This window comes from Pyxicephalus adspersus, chromosome 3 (genome assembly GCF_032062135.1).
Source record: "Pyxicephalus adspersus chromosome 3, UCB_Pads_2.0, whole genome shotgun sequence".
Lineage (NCBI taxonomy): Eukaryota > Metazoa > Chordata > Amphibia > Anura > Pyxicephalidae > Pyxicephalus > Pyxicephalus adspersus.
The window spans coordinates 98,820,248-98,836,044 of record NC_092860.1 but is presented as its reverse complement, the minus strand read 5'-3'; the positions used below and the strand labels follow the sequence as shown (position 1 = coordinate 98,836,044).

The window sequence follows — 15,797 nt, the reverse complement described above, 5'->3', positions numbered from 1 at the left end:
ACATTTTTAACAGTTGATCCCCACCACATACTGTATGAAATGTTTTACCTGCCAATGATTTTATAATTCTGTTCAGCCAGCTTTGTGTTTTGGGCGCCCCTGCCAAACAGCACAGCCAGGTACTGCATGTCATTGCAGGTCAGAAATACAACCTGGTCCAGTACCTGCCCTGGCCGGTAATAGGCAATGAGTTAGTCAGCAGCACAGTGATTGATTCCCGCATTCAGTGTGATGGCCATCAGCATGGGGTGAATAAAAGAGACTTGACTTCATCAATATACTGCTGACAAGGTCCTAGACATGTGATACTCAACTGCAATGGTGTCCGTAGGTTACCCTAGGACCATTCCTAAAAACCAGCGTGGAAAAAGTATTGGGGAATTTATAGAACAAACTTTTATGGTGGCCATAGGGAATCCTAGGACTATTCTGTCCTGGAAACCAGAGTGCAGAGATTTCAGAAACTGGTAGAAAAAGCAGTGGGAAATTTATAGAACAAACTGTTATGGTGGCCATACACTAAAAGGAATGTAAGCTTTGATAAAAACATTTAATCTAATGAAAATCTATAAAAAACCAAGGCATCATTCATCATATTAAACATTACATGGCCAATTATTGTGCTATTGTGGTAGCTCTGGTACTATTGGAATTCATGAATTGTATTGCACAGCCTTTCTTGACCTTTTTTAACATAGGGGAACCCTCAAAATAACTTTCAGGTCTTAGGGAACCCCCTTTCATAATTTCTATATCCACAGCTCACAGTAGTGGTCAGTGGGAAGAATGCCTCTTAGATTACTGCCCATTGAATGTCACCCTATCCACAAAGATCATTGGTGTCACTTATATTGGCCTGGGAGATGCTAATTGCTGAAGGAACCTCTATTGACCTGGAGGAAGCCTGTTTGAGAAACAAGGATATACTAAATGGTGGGGAGCGTTTGTTAGAGATCGCTCCCTACTATTTACTATAACACAGCTCTTCCCATACTCTCCAATGAATGATATGGGATGTGCTGATTGATAGGGGCATGGTGCTATCCAGGTAAAGAATTAATATCAGTCCATTAGATCCAATGACACGCTGATTTCTCCACAGCCAGCAGTGGCAGAGTTCTAGCAGGAAAGGTAATTCCATATTAAATGTCACTTTATAGGTTACATATTTCACACAGGGCATATGCGTGATGTGTTCCCAGGAGTCCTTGTGACAAGTGATAACAGAAGTGATATGACAGGACATATAGAAACATCACTTTACCCCCATGGCTATGGTATATAAAAACATATAATACAGGTACAGGTGACAGACACAAGCAGTCTCTGGTGGAACTAAATGTAACTGTGTGACCAGGCAGGTCCTTTACTGCAACAACCTAAACTTACCTGCATAATTATTATTATCAAACGGGATTTATATAGTGCCAACATATTACGCAGCGCTGTACATTAAATAGGGGTTGCAAATGACAGACTAATACAGACAGTGACCCAGCAGGAGGAGGAGAGGACTGTGCCCTGACAGCTTACAATCTAGGAGCATAATCACTGTACACTCTCCTGTCCTCGCTCTATTGTGGGCACCTTCACCCGGTCCTCTTCCATGTTCTGAACCTTAGGCAGGTAAGTTTGTTTTATTGCAGAAGGGACATCGCCATGAGCCTATTAACATTTTTTTCTTACATAAGTTTAGTTTTGTTTTATCATTTTTCTATTCCTCATCAGGTAGGACGGCTTTATTCATCTCTGCTGATGCAGCTATCGTTTTGGACAAAGTACAGGTGTGCCATGCAAGTGGGTGGTTTGTATTGGACTACTGACATTCACACCCGCAACACAAATGATTGAAGCCTGCCATTTATACATACAATGCCTGCCTGCACCAACCCTAACATCATACCAGCCCCATCATACCAGTCAAGGAAGAATTATACAAGTGGAAGTGTAGCACACAGCACTGAGCAGATCTCTAATACAAACTGATGTCATTATTGCAACCAGTGTAATGTGATACAAGTTTATACAAGAAGACAGCCACTCTGTAGTCATTAAATGCAGTTTTTGCAAGCAGTAATAAGTACTTGCATCTGATCTGGCACCAACCTCATGAATTCCCTGTGCAGACAGGCTAAAGGAGAAACAGCACAAGGAGCCAATCAGGTCCGATGCAGTGCAGAGCATCCAAACAGGAAGAGAGAGCAAGAATGATGAGCTCACCAGTCTGTAGCTTGACTGTCCAATCACAGGCTGGGGGAGGGACAAGACCTGTCAGAGTGGCTGAATTCCAACAGAGGATATTCAGGTCTCCTGCACAGCCAATCAGGGCTGTGTGTATGTGATAGAGCTGTGGAAATGTTAGGACTGCACAGACAGGAGTACAAATAAATAGGCAGATAAAATGTATTTTATGCTAAAGAATGAGTTTATATGTTACCAAATCTCATTAGAGTTTTGTGCAGCAAAATGACTGCAGTGCTATATACAATGACAGGCCTCGCCTGTACAAGGCTCAGAAAGATGAATATTGTACACAAATGTCAGCTTGGCAGATAGAAGCCAATACAGAAGTGTGAGGAGCTGCCCATAGGAGGTCATATCAATGCCATGACCCCCATACAGAGTCTCCGAGGGGACACAGCCCCATCCCTCCCCCCATACACCTAGGGGACCATGCTGCTACTCACAGGGAGACATGAAGGGCAGGTCGGGCGGACATCAGCCGCTGAACCACCAGGAGGCGCCTCTGCTTCAATGCCGCTGTATGGAACGCAGCCCAGGAGCGAGAAGATAGTGGGCGGGGCCATGACGTCACTCAGCGCAGGTTCTCCTGCCAGCTAAATATATAGGGAATAAAACTGACTGCATGGAAAATGGCAGACATTGCTACTGCCTTACTAGGATATTCACGGAGCTGCAAGCTTGTTTGCAACAAGTAATACAAAAATACTTGTTTACATATTTTGTATAAAGAGTATCAATCTACACAATCAGTCTACAAAAGCTTGTTTTGACTACGACAAAATGGCGGAAACCGACTTTCTGTGCTAAGTTACAAAGCTGTGTGAATGTGGAGAAGTAAAAGTTTATTTAACTTTTGCATTTGTTTAGTTGCTAGCACGAATGAAAAGTCTCTCAGTTTAGAGAAACAAATTTTGCCCACAAGTAATATGGCGACTCCTGGCGGAAGAAAGGGGCTGGGTCACGTGAGACAGTACTTTGCCCCACATTTTGAAGCTCAGGGAATCTGCTGGTAATGTAGCACGGGCTACCTGCGGGAGGTAAGTGATCCTCCCCTTACCAATATTGTCTTTTAGTTTTATCCGATAGTCACTTTATTGAATGTGTGTACATACATATTATCTAAATAGTATTTTATTATTTTAAAAGGATGATCACCAGAAAAACAAAATCTTTCTACAAGTTGATGTAGTATTCGTAAAATAACAGATAATATTTTAATATGCATGACAAATATTGTTCATATTGCAATCCTTAAAAGTGTCATGATTGTATTTGTGGTGTTCAGTGACAATCTGACCTGTCAGTGATCATGTTAGCTCTACTCCATGCCTGGCCTGTAGGGCGGCGCTGTCAGTCTATACTGCCCTGTGCCATTACTGGCCCGTGACACCATTTTTGTTTTATCAGCCCTCAAGATTTCTGCAGCTTTCTTCTGTATACTGATTACTGATAGACATCATGGCTTCAGAGATTGAAGATGATGAGCGCTCGCCTCTTCTGCGATCATCAGCATCAGACCAAAGGTAATGTAGCAGGATTTTTATCAAAAGAAAATGAACAGTGTGTTTAGTCATTACCATGTAGCAGAAATTTATGAATATGGTTTATAACATAACATTTCCTAAAGATGACCTATGGTCACTAAAGAAGATCTAAAGTCACAGTTCTCACATTAAAAATTATTGAAAAACTAAAAATAACACAATCATATATAAGTAATATGTATTTTTATCAAAAATTGTTTTGGTTTTGGCAATCGGTCTGTATAGGATTCTAGCTGAACACTAGAGGGCAGCATAGCTGCCTAAATGTTTGCTTAACCATAGGAAAACTATATGCCCCATGATTTCTTGCACGTGTATTGGGTTTGTGGGGGGTCATGAAAGATGCAATTCTCTGCAAAGAATATCAGATTTTTATGGGGACTAAATGAACATGTATTTTTTAGAACAACAGGAGGAAGGAATGTATAGGTAGTTCCCGGGTTACATACAAGATAGGGACTGTAGGTTTGTTCTTAAGTTGAATTTGTATGTAAGTCGGAACAGGTATATTATTTTAATTAATGTAATTAGGACAGATGTTTGTCTCTACATTTTATTAGGCAGCGTGGTGTCAGTTACTGTATAAAATCCTCACTGAGTTAATCACAAACAAAGCAAAAAAAATAAAACTTTATGGAGCCCAGACATTCATTAGCTTATGGAGCAAGCTGTGCTTTGATATGCAAAAAGAAACAACTGCAGAATTTGTCTTGGTTGCAAGATGTTCCTTTCATGTGCTTCTTCTTGAGCCACTCCTTTGCTGCCTTGGTCGTGTGTTTTGGGGTATTGTCATGCTGGAATAGCCATCCACGACCCATGTTCAATGCCCTGGCCAAGATTTGACTGTACATGGCCCCGTCCATTGTCCCTTCAATGCGGTGAAGGTGTCCTGTCCCCTTAGCAGAAAAACACCCCCAAAGCATAATGTGTCCATCTCCATGTTTGACAGTGGGGATGGTTTCCTTGGTGTCATAGGCAGCATTACTCCTCCTCCAAACATGGCGAGTTGTGTTGATGCCAAAGAGCTCAATTTTGGTCTCAGTTGACCACAACACTTTCACTGAGTTCTCTGGATCATTCAGATGTTCATTGGCAAACTGCAGACGGGCCTGTACATGTGCTGTCTTGAGCAGGGGGACCTTGCGGGCTCTGCAAGATTTCAGGCCTTCACGGCACTGTGTTTTACCAATTGTTTTTTTGGTGACTATGGTCCCAGGTGCCCTTAGATCATTGACAAGTCCCCCCCCCCCCCCCCAGTTCTGGGCTGTTTCAGGCCTTCACGGCACTGTGTTTTACCAATTGTTTTTTTGGTGACTATGGTCCCAGCTGCCCTTAGATCATTGACAAGTCCCCCCCCCCCCGTGTAGTTCTGGGCTGCTTCATCACTGTTCTCATGATCATTGCGACTCCACGAGGGGAGATCTTGCATGCGGATTATTGCGCCAACTGTTGTCACCTTCTCATCAAGCTGGTTGGCGATAGCCTTGTAGCCCAGTCCAGCCTTGTGTTGGTCTACAATCTTACAGGCACTGTAACAAGTTTGGATTAGGAGCACTTCCTTACAGAGGGTGATCCTAGTCTCAGCTTGTTACCTGCATACAGTGAAGACACCTGGGAGCCCGGAAATCTTGCTGGTTGATAGGGGATCAAATACTTATTTCACTCATTACAATGTTCATCAAGCTCTGACATTTGAGCACTGAGTTTTTGAGTGTTCTTTTGTTGTTATTCTGTCTGTCACAGCTACAATAAACCTATCATTACAATTATAGACTGGTCATTTCTTTGTCAGAGGGCAAACGTACAAAATGTGTGTGTGTGTGTGTGTGTGTGTGTGTGTATATATATATATATATATATATATATATATAATCAAATACAGTTTTATTTATGTGTGCCAAATAATTTAATGACTTTTTGACTATCACATATAGTCTGGGCAAAATAAAAAATACTTTAGCAGGTAAAACGGTAAGTATATATGTATTTCCCTGTTTGTCTGAACTTCTTGTTTTTCTTCCATAAGATCTGTCCTATACTTCATTAGGTAATATTTCAAATAAAATTATTTTATGTTGGCTTTAGAGTCGTTGAAACTCAGGATCAGCACAAGAGCAGATGGTGGTCCATCCGGGTTATGTACCTTACCATGTTTCTCAGCAGTGTAGGCAAGTATTGATCTGCTAAGTAAGACTTAATAAACCTAGGAATGTAAATGTCAGACAGTGTCATGCTGCTTTTGTATGTTTGTAAAAACAACACAACACTGAGTGCTACAGAGACAATTAACATATCTTGCTGAACACATGAGATCTACCATGTGATCTTGTTTGTAAACTAAACAGAATAAGTAAGAAATCAGCCTGCAGCGCTCCGGGTTTCATGGCAATGATGTTTTACATTCTTTACAGTACATACTGGTAAAGTACATCATGTATATGAACAGGTTTACCTGTGACAGGATCACCATATTGAATCATAAACATGAGCAGAATTGTGATTACATACATCTGATACACACTTCATATTTGGGAAGACAACCCCAATCTTTTCTAGTTCAGCTGTACAATTTGCTGTGTTACCAGCCTGTTCTTGTCACATTTATATAAAGGGGATTCCCCTGATCATCTAAAAAGTTGTAATCGTCCCATTTATAAAATTGTCAATCAGGTGTCATGATCGTATCTTTCATGAATTACCTGACAGTTTCATGTTTTACTAGCAGCTCCACTACGGTCAGCATATTTATAAAGTGGCAGTAGACTAGTTTTCCAGATTTTATGACCTATAGGGACTGCCAGCTGTGACCCCCACTATAAAATAGTGGAGATCAGCTTTTTTTTTTTTAAACACCACTTGCCACTTATGACTTGGTCAACACATCGCAAAGGTACCGTCCACAGTAGAAATAAATGGGCCATGTACACAACTTCCAAATATTGCAATCAGTTATATAACTCAAGTGAATGTGGAGTCTGATTGCAACTTTAGTGTACGTGTCCTATAACCATACTATAGCCGGCTTGTAGTAGGCAGTGCTGTAGGGTAATTAGACTATAAAGTATTACATCTTTTATAGCATATTGGATGCTGTATTAGGAGTGCTTGTTAGGAGGTCAGACTGGTTCTAGACACAGCAGAATGTACACCCAGGTAGTACTGTCTGGCCACCATTGTGCGTCCCCCTTTAGCAGAGGCAGCCATGAGAAGTGGACTTTTTACAAGTATGTTTATCATTGGTGTCCTTCACATATGTGCAGATCCATCTTGCACTATAAAATGTCATTTTACGATATGGATATGAATGTATATGTAAACATTTTACCTTTTAACCACATATACTAAAGTCATGCTTTTCTTTTAGGGTTTTCAATCGTGGTGACTTCAATTTGGCCATATCTTCAAAAAGTTAGTTATGTTGTTTGTTTTTTTTACAATTGATTCCCTGTTTGTTCTGATAAATTATGTATTAATGAAGACATTCTAATAAAATTTAAACTTTGTGGGGAAAGGGGTCCGTAAGGGTACTGTGTAGATCACCCGTTCTCAACCTTTTAAACATAGAGGAACCTTTAAAATAAGGTCATTTCAGGAAACCCTGCTACAATTGCTATATCCAAAGCTCATAGTACATTAGTGTTGTGGTCAGTGGGAAGAATCTCGCCTGTACAATTCACCAAAAAAAAGATCATTGGTGTCCGTTAAACTGACCTGAGAGTCATAAACTGACCCCCTAGCAACCGTTGGAGGAACCCTGGTTGGGAAACACTGATGTAACTTGTGCTTTGTTTTTCCCAAACGCATAACCATGAATGACTGTTGATCATAGGTTTGTTTTAAATGATCTTCTGATTTTTGTGTTTGGGCTTATGTATAATCTTAGCAGCATGGTCTACTTGTGTTGTTATTGTCCCATTGGCCCATTGAAGCCTGTTAACTAATTGCTGGCTCCTACTGACACTATGGTGGGTATGCAAGTGAGTGGTTGCTAGGCCGTGGACGGGACGATGGGGACTGTGTGTGGTTGCTAGGAAGCAATCAGGATGTTAGGGGCATTTTGGGGTAATTAAAAAAAAAACTGTGTGTGTGATTTCCGAGTGGCTGCAAAACTGGCCCCTAAAATTGCCTGAGGATAACTCTAGGCTGATAGAGAAAGGATAAAGGAAGGAAAAGTTTTTGTCCTATTATTATTACACAGTATTTATATAGCACCGATAATATAGCATATTATGCAGCGCTGTACAAAGTCCATAGTTATGTCACTAGCTGACCCTCAAAGGGGTTCACAATCTAATGTTCCTACCATAGTCAGTGATACAGTCTAAGGTCTGTTTTTGGGGGGAAAGCCAAATAATCTAATGCACATTTTTGGAATGTGGGAGGAAACCTACGCAAACATGGGGAGAACCTGCAAACTCCATGCAGATAGTCCCGGTAAAGATTCAAACCTGGGACCCAGCGCTGCAATGGCCAAAGTGTTAACCACTGAGCCACCTTGCTACCCACTAGTATTACCCAATCACACTGCAACTGTCTTTCTTCCATACCTGATGGCTGCAGTGGGCAACACACAGACCTTCCATTGCTTTTTAGAAATATACTGTAAACCTGGATGTCTGTATGATGATGTTGTTTGATGTTTTTTTACAAGTAATCGGTGCTAAAAGTTGTCACAATTACTATTATTGTAGTAGTTTCTAGTTTGTGTACTGTTGAGTAGCATGCAGTTTAGTAATGTTCTGAATAGCAGGGAAAAACTACTGTAAGGCTCATAATTCTGATTCTCTGTTCCTTATTTTTCACCTCACAGATCGACCCGGGTGCTAATGCAAGTTTCCTTGGCTGGGTTATAGCTTCATACAGTTTGGGTCAGATGATTGCCTCCCCCCTTTTTGGTTTATGGTCTAATCACAGGCCAAGAAGAGAACCTCTAGTTGTCTCCATCTCCATACTGGTGGCAGCCAGCTGTCTCTATGCCTATGTACATGTTCCTGCCAGTCACAATAAGTATTACATGCTTGCCGCCCGTGCTCTGGTTGGCTTCGGATCAGGTGTGTTCCTACAAAAATATTAAATTGTTATGTTGCAGAGACATTGTGTGTTGAAATATACAGCCATGGAACAAAATTATGTCCCTGAATTCATCTATTATTCACTTCCATGACAATAAATTAATATCATCTGAAACTGTGTTTAAACCCTAGGCAATGTTGCTGTTGTTAGATCGTATGTTGCTGGTGCGACTTCCATTTCAGAACGGACAAGTGCAATGGCAAACATAAGTGCTTTCCAAGCTCTAGGATTTATCTTGGGCCCTGGTAGGTAGGTTATTGGTGGTGACATGGGGTTGTGGACTTTCATTTCGAAAAAATAAATTTATAGACATTTTCTCTGCTAGCATTCCAGGCTGCCTTCACTCTGATTGGAGAAAAGGGTGTGACCTTCACTGCTATTGACCTCCAGCTGAACATGTATACTACGCCATCGCTTATGGGTGCATTCCTTGGCATTGTGAACATCGTACTGATCTTTGTTATATTTAGGTAATAAGTTATTCTCCTATTTTTAATTGATAGGTACTGCACTTAGAGAATAAGAATTATTTATTTTCCCTTAAAATAATTTAGTTGTTACCTAAATACAAACAATATTAATTAGGTGAAATATTCAACAAGGAGCAAATGATTAGCTGTTTTCATACCTGCAGTGATGTGAGGCTGTCGTTCACATTTAGCATTTACATCAAAGTAACATCAAAATTAAAGAGTGATGGTGCCATTTCAAGCCTTTATTGAAAATATTGTCATACACATATATATATGCACTCAATGGACCTGATTTATTAAAGCTCTCCAAGGCTGGAGGGAATACACTTGCATCAGTAAAGCTGGGTGATCCAGCAAACCTGTACTGGAATTCTTCAAAGTCGTTTGCTGGATCACCCAGCTTCACTTATGAAAGTGTATCCTCTCCAGCCTTGGAGAGCTTTAATATATCAAGCCCATTATGTATGTGTGTATATGTCACACCTCATTTAAACTGTAAACTTTCTGAACTGGCTATGTCATTCCCCAAATTGCTATGAATTGTTTTTTTTTTCCCACAGAGAACATCGAGTGGATGATCTGGGAAGGGATATAGGAAATATAAATTATGAACCTGAAGGTAATACATGTATAAGTTTTCACACATACTTATACATACTTTGCTTCCTCTTCTCATCAAAAATATTTTGTTGCTTTATTTCACAATCCTCACACACTTTGATAGCCAAGAGAAAAGTACATAAATATGAAGAAGCAGACCTTTAAACTCTAGCTGTATAAACAAGTCCCACTTCAATTCATTGCTATGCAGCTAGTCAATCTACAAATTGGTAATTTTACATATACTAAGGTGCATTAAAGTGACCCATTGTGAAATCACTAAGTGCTGTGTTGACAGGCTTTGGAGTTTTTATCGCTGGGCAAATTGACTTTGACAAAAGTTACAGTTGACCTCCTTTTGCTTTCCCATTGATTTGTATCGAAAAAGTTCTAATGCAAGTAAAAGCCTAATAACAGACGCTCCATACAGCAGCATTGCTAATAAATGTGAATGTGACTGCCTTAACCCAAGTGTAGCAGATTTGTTAGAGTCAAAGTGCTCTGAAAAAGAAGAAGGGATGACCAAAGTGAAGTGGATAAGCTTTTACTCAATATGTTCAAGTAATATTAAACTTTGCTAGAAAAAATTACTGTGAAAGTTAGTGTCCACTTGTTCCGTTACTAAGGAAATGTATTGTATTATAGATAATTTTCCAAAGTATTACATTAATTTATTGGGTAAGTGTGTTTTTTTTTGATTTCTATGCCATTCAGCCCTTTATTTTTAATGTTTTCAAACTGGGGTTTTATAAGCAGGAAATCTTTAGATTCCTAAGGAAACATATCATGTACTGTGTGGTTCATGACTACAAAGGGTGCAGTAATGTTTTTTTAAAAAGCTGTGCACAGCTCTTTACTGGTCCCTCCTGTCAGCCATTATCTTCTTGCATTGCACATAAAAAATACATGCCTAAAATAAGATATATATATATAATGAGAACAGAAACGTTTTATTAAAACATGGTATTAGCACATTTAAGCTGGAGAGATGGCGGTTGGAACCCTGAAAGACAAACTATAAACTGTTTAAATTCAGTTTTAAACTCTGCAAGTATTTCTCAATTTAATGACGACACAAATGGCTGGATTGAGTTTATTGTACTTTTTTTATTTTTTTTCAGCACTCGATTCACAGTCACAGAATGAAGAAGCTGTTGATCAAGTGGCAGTGGTCTCATCAAATGTTCTGTTCTTTGTCACTTTGTTTGTATTTGCAATTTTTGAAACGTAAGTATGCTTTTTTCCATCATTATAATATGAATATGTTAAAAATTGGTTCAATTTATGTGTCTCTGGGTGAAACCTACATATCCTGACAGCAGAAGCCAAGCTAAATTAAGAATTACTTATATGGCAATATCTGATGGATCTTTACGCTGGTAATTTTTATTGTGTCTGAAATGTCTAGTACTTAGTAATGATATGATACTAAATCAAGAAATGGGTCAAGAAATGCAGCCATAGTATGGCAGAGTTCACATATCAATATCTGCTCTCTGGTATTAACCAGCCCCTTACTTTTTGCTTTCAGGAGACTTGCAAACTTGAAAATTGACACTGGACTATATTCTAGTTCAGGAGAGACATAACATCCTATCCATGTTACTACAATTCCTGTCTAAACAATATAGAAAGAATATGTTTTGTGTATCATGTAACATACATCGTAACCTTTTTTTTATATTGTAAGACATTCCTTCTTCTATTTTCCCAGAATTGCAACCCCCCTAACAATGGACATGTATGCATGGAGCAGAACACGAGCGGTGTTTTATAATGGAGTTATATTGGCTGCTATTGGTGTGGAGTCGGTGTTTGTATTCATTACGGTTAAAATACTTTCTAAAAAGTAAGTAAAGTGATATTTTAAACTTATGTTTTGCTATTTGGCTTGAAATATTCACAAAGACCAGCTCAGATGACTGCTGTCCATAAAATATTATCAGTCTGAATGAAAACATTAGCCTACTGGGCGACATCTTTGAAAACGGCTACAGATTTTCACATACATTTACATTTTCAACTTCTATATAAATAAGACGTATTGTGAACATTGTTTTATTCCTTTAATTTCTGGTCACTCTTTGTGTTCTGTGGTATATCTGGTGACAAATCTTAATATCTATGGGTCATCATTAACAGTGGTATATTTCAATCATTCTTTTTCTTCTTTTTGTTACAGGACAGGAGAGCGTGTTCTACTTCTCGGGGGACTGGCTACCATTTGGGCAGGGTTCTTTATCTTGTTGCCTTGGGGAAACCAGTACCCAAAAATACAGTGGGCAGGTTAGTATACCTGGCATTATTCTATCTTTAAAAAGTTCCATAGCAATACTTCTAGAATTTACATACCATAATGTATTTTTACAAAGGCTCCTGTAATAGTCTGGGCACATTATTCAGCAAAAAGTCAAACTTCAGGTGATATAACACAGCATTATAAAGAACAGTTAGCAATGATGGACTTTTTAGATTTATCCAAATACCTTATATTTTCTTACAAAGATTCTCTTGTTTCAACCTAACAATCTTTATTACCTTGAACTAGAGAGTTTTGATTATCAGTACTGTTCTGCCTTCTGCAGATATTGAGAACACAACTATCCATAACTCAAGCTCCTGGAGTTCACATTTTATGACATCCAGCAATCACACTACAGAGCCAACGGGATGTCCTGCAGCTCAGTCCTGGTGCTTTTACACACCTGTCATCCACCTTGCACAGTATCTTACATCTGATATTTTGATTGGCCTTGGCTATCCAGTCTGTAATGTGATGAGTTACACCTTGTACTCAAAAATTATTGGCCCTAAACCACAGGTAAGTCAATAAAAGCTCTAAATGTATGTATTTTCTGAATATGTAGCAGAAATAATTGCAAGGCTTTCATTCCCCTGTACATGTTCCATGCCTTGGGTGGAGATTTATATCATTATCAACAATAAAATAAATTGCTTGATTTGTTCTTTTTTTAATATTTATTTTATTTAAGGCACTTAAAAGTTAACTTTTTAACTTTAGGCACTATTTACAAAATTAAGTACATAAAGTTTTTCTTTTTAAAAACATTTTATTCTGTTTCATAAAATCCTCCTTTCTGAAATATATGCTCACATACTGCTGGAAGCTGTAGTATAAATTTAACAAAACTTACTTTGTCTTTTTGTTCTTTAGGGGGTATATATGGGCTGGTTGACTGCAGCAGGCAGTGCAGCTCGGACCTTAGGACCAGTTTTTGTCAGTGAGTCATACACACATCTGGGACCTCGATGGACCTTTGGTCTTATTTGTGGAATAGTGGCAATATCTCTGGTACACCTAGCAGCAGTTTACAAAAGGCTGATTCCTTTTTCTGTTCGGTACAGGAAAATATAGCACTAATTAGCATGTCAGCAATGAAGACATGGTAACATTAACACTACACTGGATTCAAAATCATTTTCTTAAAGCGGTTCATCTGAAAACAGGAAACAGACTTTCGGTAAAATCATGACATCTGCAAAGCTGGCTTTACAGAAAAAAAGAACAAGTTGTGAGTTTCTTAACCAAGGACTTGCCTAAAACTGCTGATGCATTTTCTCTTATTGTGCAAAAAGGTACAATGGGGGTGAGCACCTTTTGAGGCTGGCAATGCAGAAAGGATACATTTAATGGAGGTAAAAAGAAAATATTAGGTAGGATGGTGACTCAACCCAGGTTGTTCTCAGGGGCTTTAGAATTAAATGTGTGACTGGGTGGACCCCACAGAAGAAGACATTATTGGTGTATGTACTTTGGGGGTATATTTCCTCTAGTCTTTGACTTGCCTTTATAGAATGGACATGTTTTCTATAGGAGAATATGCTTACTGTAGTCCTAGAAGGACCTATACATTGTTTCCATGAGATTTGTTTGCTACTTTGCGGAATTATTGCACGGTTTGTATTTAGAATAGTGGCAACCACAAAAACATTCTAATGTGTACTAGCATGTTAAAATGAATAGAAATTTCGCCAATAAGCGTTTAAAGGCTGTGGGGGAATTGTCTATAAACGTAGCCAAGGTATATAATTCAACACAATTATATAACTGATTTTTTTTCTTTTACAGGGCTTTAGGAAAAAATAAAATCTCTTGGCTGCTGTTACAGCTGCCTTAGCTTCCACCCCTTTTTAGTGAAGCATTATTTATTTGTGTTAAGGGGCTTGACTCCTTTGTGTCCTGAAGCTTGAATGCCTAGACCAAATCTGGAAGCATCCGCTGGATTTGGATAACTTGACTATAACCCTATTACTAATTTTCTTACTTCTACTCGTATAATGTTTTTAATGTTTATGAAGTATGTATAAATCTTTTATTTAGTACACTGTTTTAGTAAATTACAGTTTTTTATTTTTAAAGGACAAAAACAACACAGATGTATAAAAGCATAGATATATTATATATATTATTTAAATACTTTTTGAATGCCATCATTTTATATTACGGATACAGAACTAATGAGAGGCATAGCTAAAGGGAACCACTCTGATTAGTTGTGTGAATAGAGATGGTCAGTCTGATCCATAGATTTACTTGGCATGGAGCATTGTCTAGGAGAACCTACAGTACTCCCCCTATACAATGCCTGGATTGGGAAGCTGCTAAAGTATTACCATTATTATAGACAATAAATTAATTTAATAATCATGCATTTAGGAGCCATTTGAAATCTAAATGATTTCCCATTTCTGGGATTTCCTTTTTTGTACAGTCTTTTCCAGGGCTGCAGACTCTGTCACACTATATGGGCTTCAAAAATCTTCATTTTTTCAAAGTTAGTATTTCATGGTTTGGAACCTCATCTGCTTCTACCTCCTTATGGAATGGCACACATTTTTCTGCAATGGAACACCTGTACAAAATAAAAAGTGCCATGCTTATGCAGTATACTAGTAAACTATAATTACTAGGTGATACTTTAAACAAAGATTATTATTTCTTTATATTATAATATTATATTATTCCTTGTCTTTTAAAGTGTAGTTGATGAGTACTCATACAGGATGAGTATTTCTATGTAACACTATAGAGGATGAGATGGGAGATGTATACATAGAGTAATGCAGCACAATGTCAAATGATGGATTTGTTTTACAGGTGGGGAATCGCAGTAGTCATTTTCAATGATTGTAATTAAAACTATGCAGGCATGCTGTGCTGTATTGATCAAACAGTACAGCAAGTTGAGAACAAAGGTTTAAGAATGTATAGCTCTTTTACTATTAACAAAACAAACAACCATATTCTGTAGGTGAATGCTGACTAAGGTGTTTTGAAGTGTTACCAGCAACAATTATGTACAGTATATGACTGACTTATTTCATTTTCCAGCAACCTGCTTGTCCTTTGTACTTTTAATAAATATATAGATCATCTTGTACTAAAGTGTTCTCCAATTTAATTCTGTGATTATCCAGCACACTTTAGAAATCTGACACAAATGCTATGGCAACTCAAACAGTTTGTACTTGAAACACTTTAATAAATGTCTGTCTTTACATTTTGTAGAAAACACTGTACCAAGACTCACTGGTCCAAGTCCATTTGACTTGCAGTACATACTACACATTCAGCAGTAATGAAATGATGTCCAGTACACAAAAACCAGTAAAAAATGTTAACTACTATGGGCTACAAAGAGAAGTAGTAGTGCCAGAGTTCCCAGTGCTCTTTCCTAGAAAACGATTTGTGCTTACCTGCAACAGTGGGCGTGGACGTGACCACACAGGGGAGGAGCTTATTTGGCTGTGGGTGTTGCAATAACAACCTTATGGGGTCATTAGTGACAGTGGCAGACAGCTGGCTGCTGTGCATCAGCTGAATAGAATGCCTAGCTATTAC

At 38.5% G+C, this 15,797-nt stretch overlaps 1 protein-coding gene across 1 annotated transcript; it reads left to right on the top strand.

Moving 5' to 3' along the window:
- The first annotated feature begins 3,153 nt into the window (after positions 1-3,153).
- MFSD8 (major facilitator superfamily domain containing 8) lies at positions 3,154-15,341 on the top strand. The gene is made up of 13 exons (XM_072405814.1): positions 3,154-3,281; positions 3,652-3,767; positions 5,874-5,956; positions 7,153-7,196; positions 8,599-8,839; positions 8,993-9,106; positions 9,187-9,331; positions 9,895-9,953; positions 11,056-11,161; positions 11,649-11,783; positions 12,117-12,220; positions 12,520-12,755; positions 13,110-15,341. The coding sequence occupies exons 2-13, from the start codon at positions 3,703-3,705 to the stop codon at positions 13,308-13,310; spliced, it is 1,533 nt and encodes a 510-aa protein (XP_072261915.1). The 5' UTR covers positions 3,154-3,281; positions 3,652-3,702; the 3' UTR covers positions 13,311-15,341.
- Positions 15,342-15,797: the final 456 nt, after the last annotated feature.

What these genes read in the sequence shown, in the direction of transcription:
- MFSD8 (XM_072405814.1), top strand. Translation starts at nt 3,703, where the DNA reads ATGGCTTCAGAGATTGAAGATGATGAGCGCTCGCCTCTTCTGCGATCA. An exon ending in TTTGGCCATATCTTCAAAAA is followed by an intron (nt 7,197 to 8,598) that starts GTTAGTTATGTT and finishes TTCACCTCACAG; the next exon opens with ATCGACCCGGGTGCTAATGC. An exon ending in GTATTTGCAATTTTTGAAAC is followed by an intron (nt 11,162 to 11,648) that starts GTAAGTATGCTT and finishes CTATTTTCCCAG; the next exon opens with AATTGCAACCCCCCTAACAA.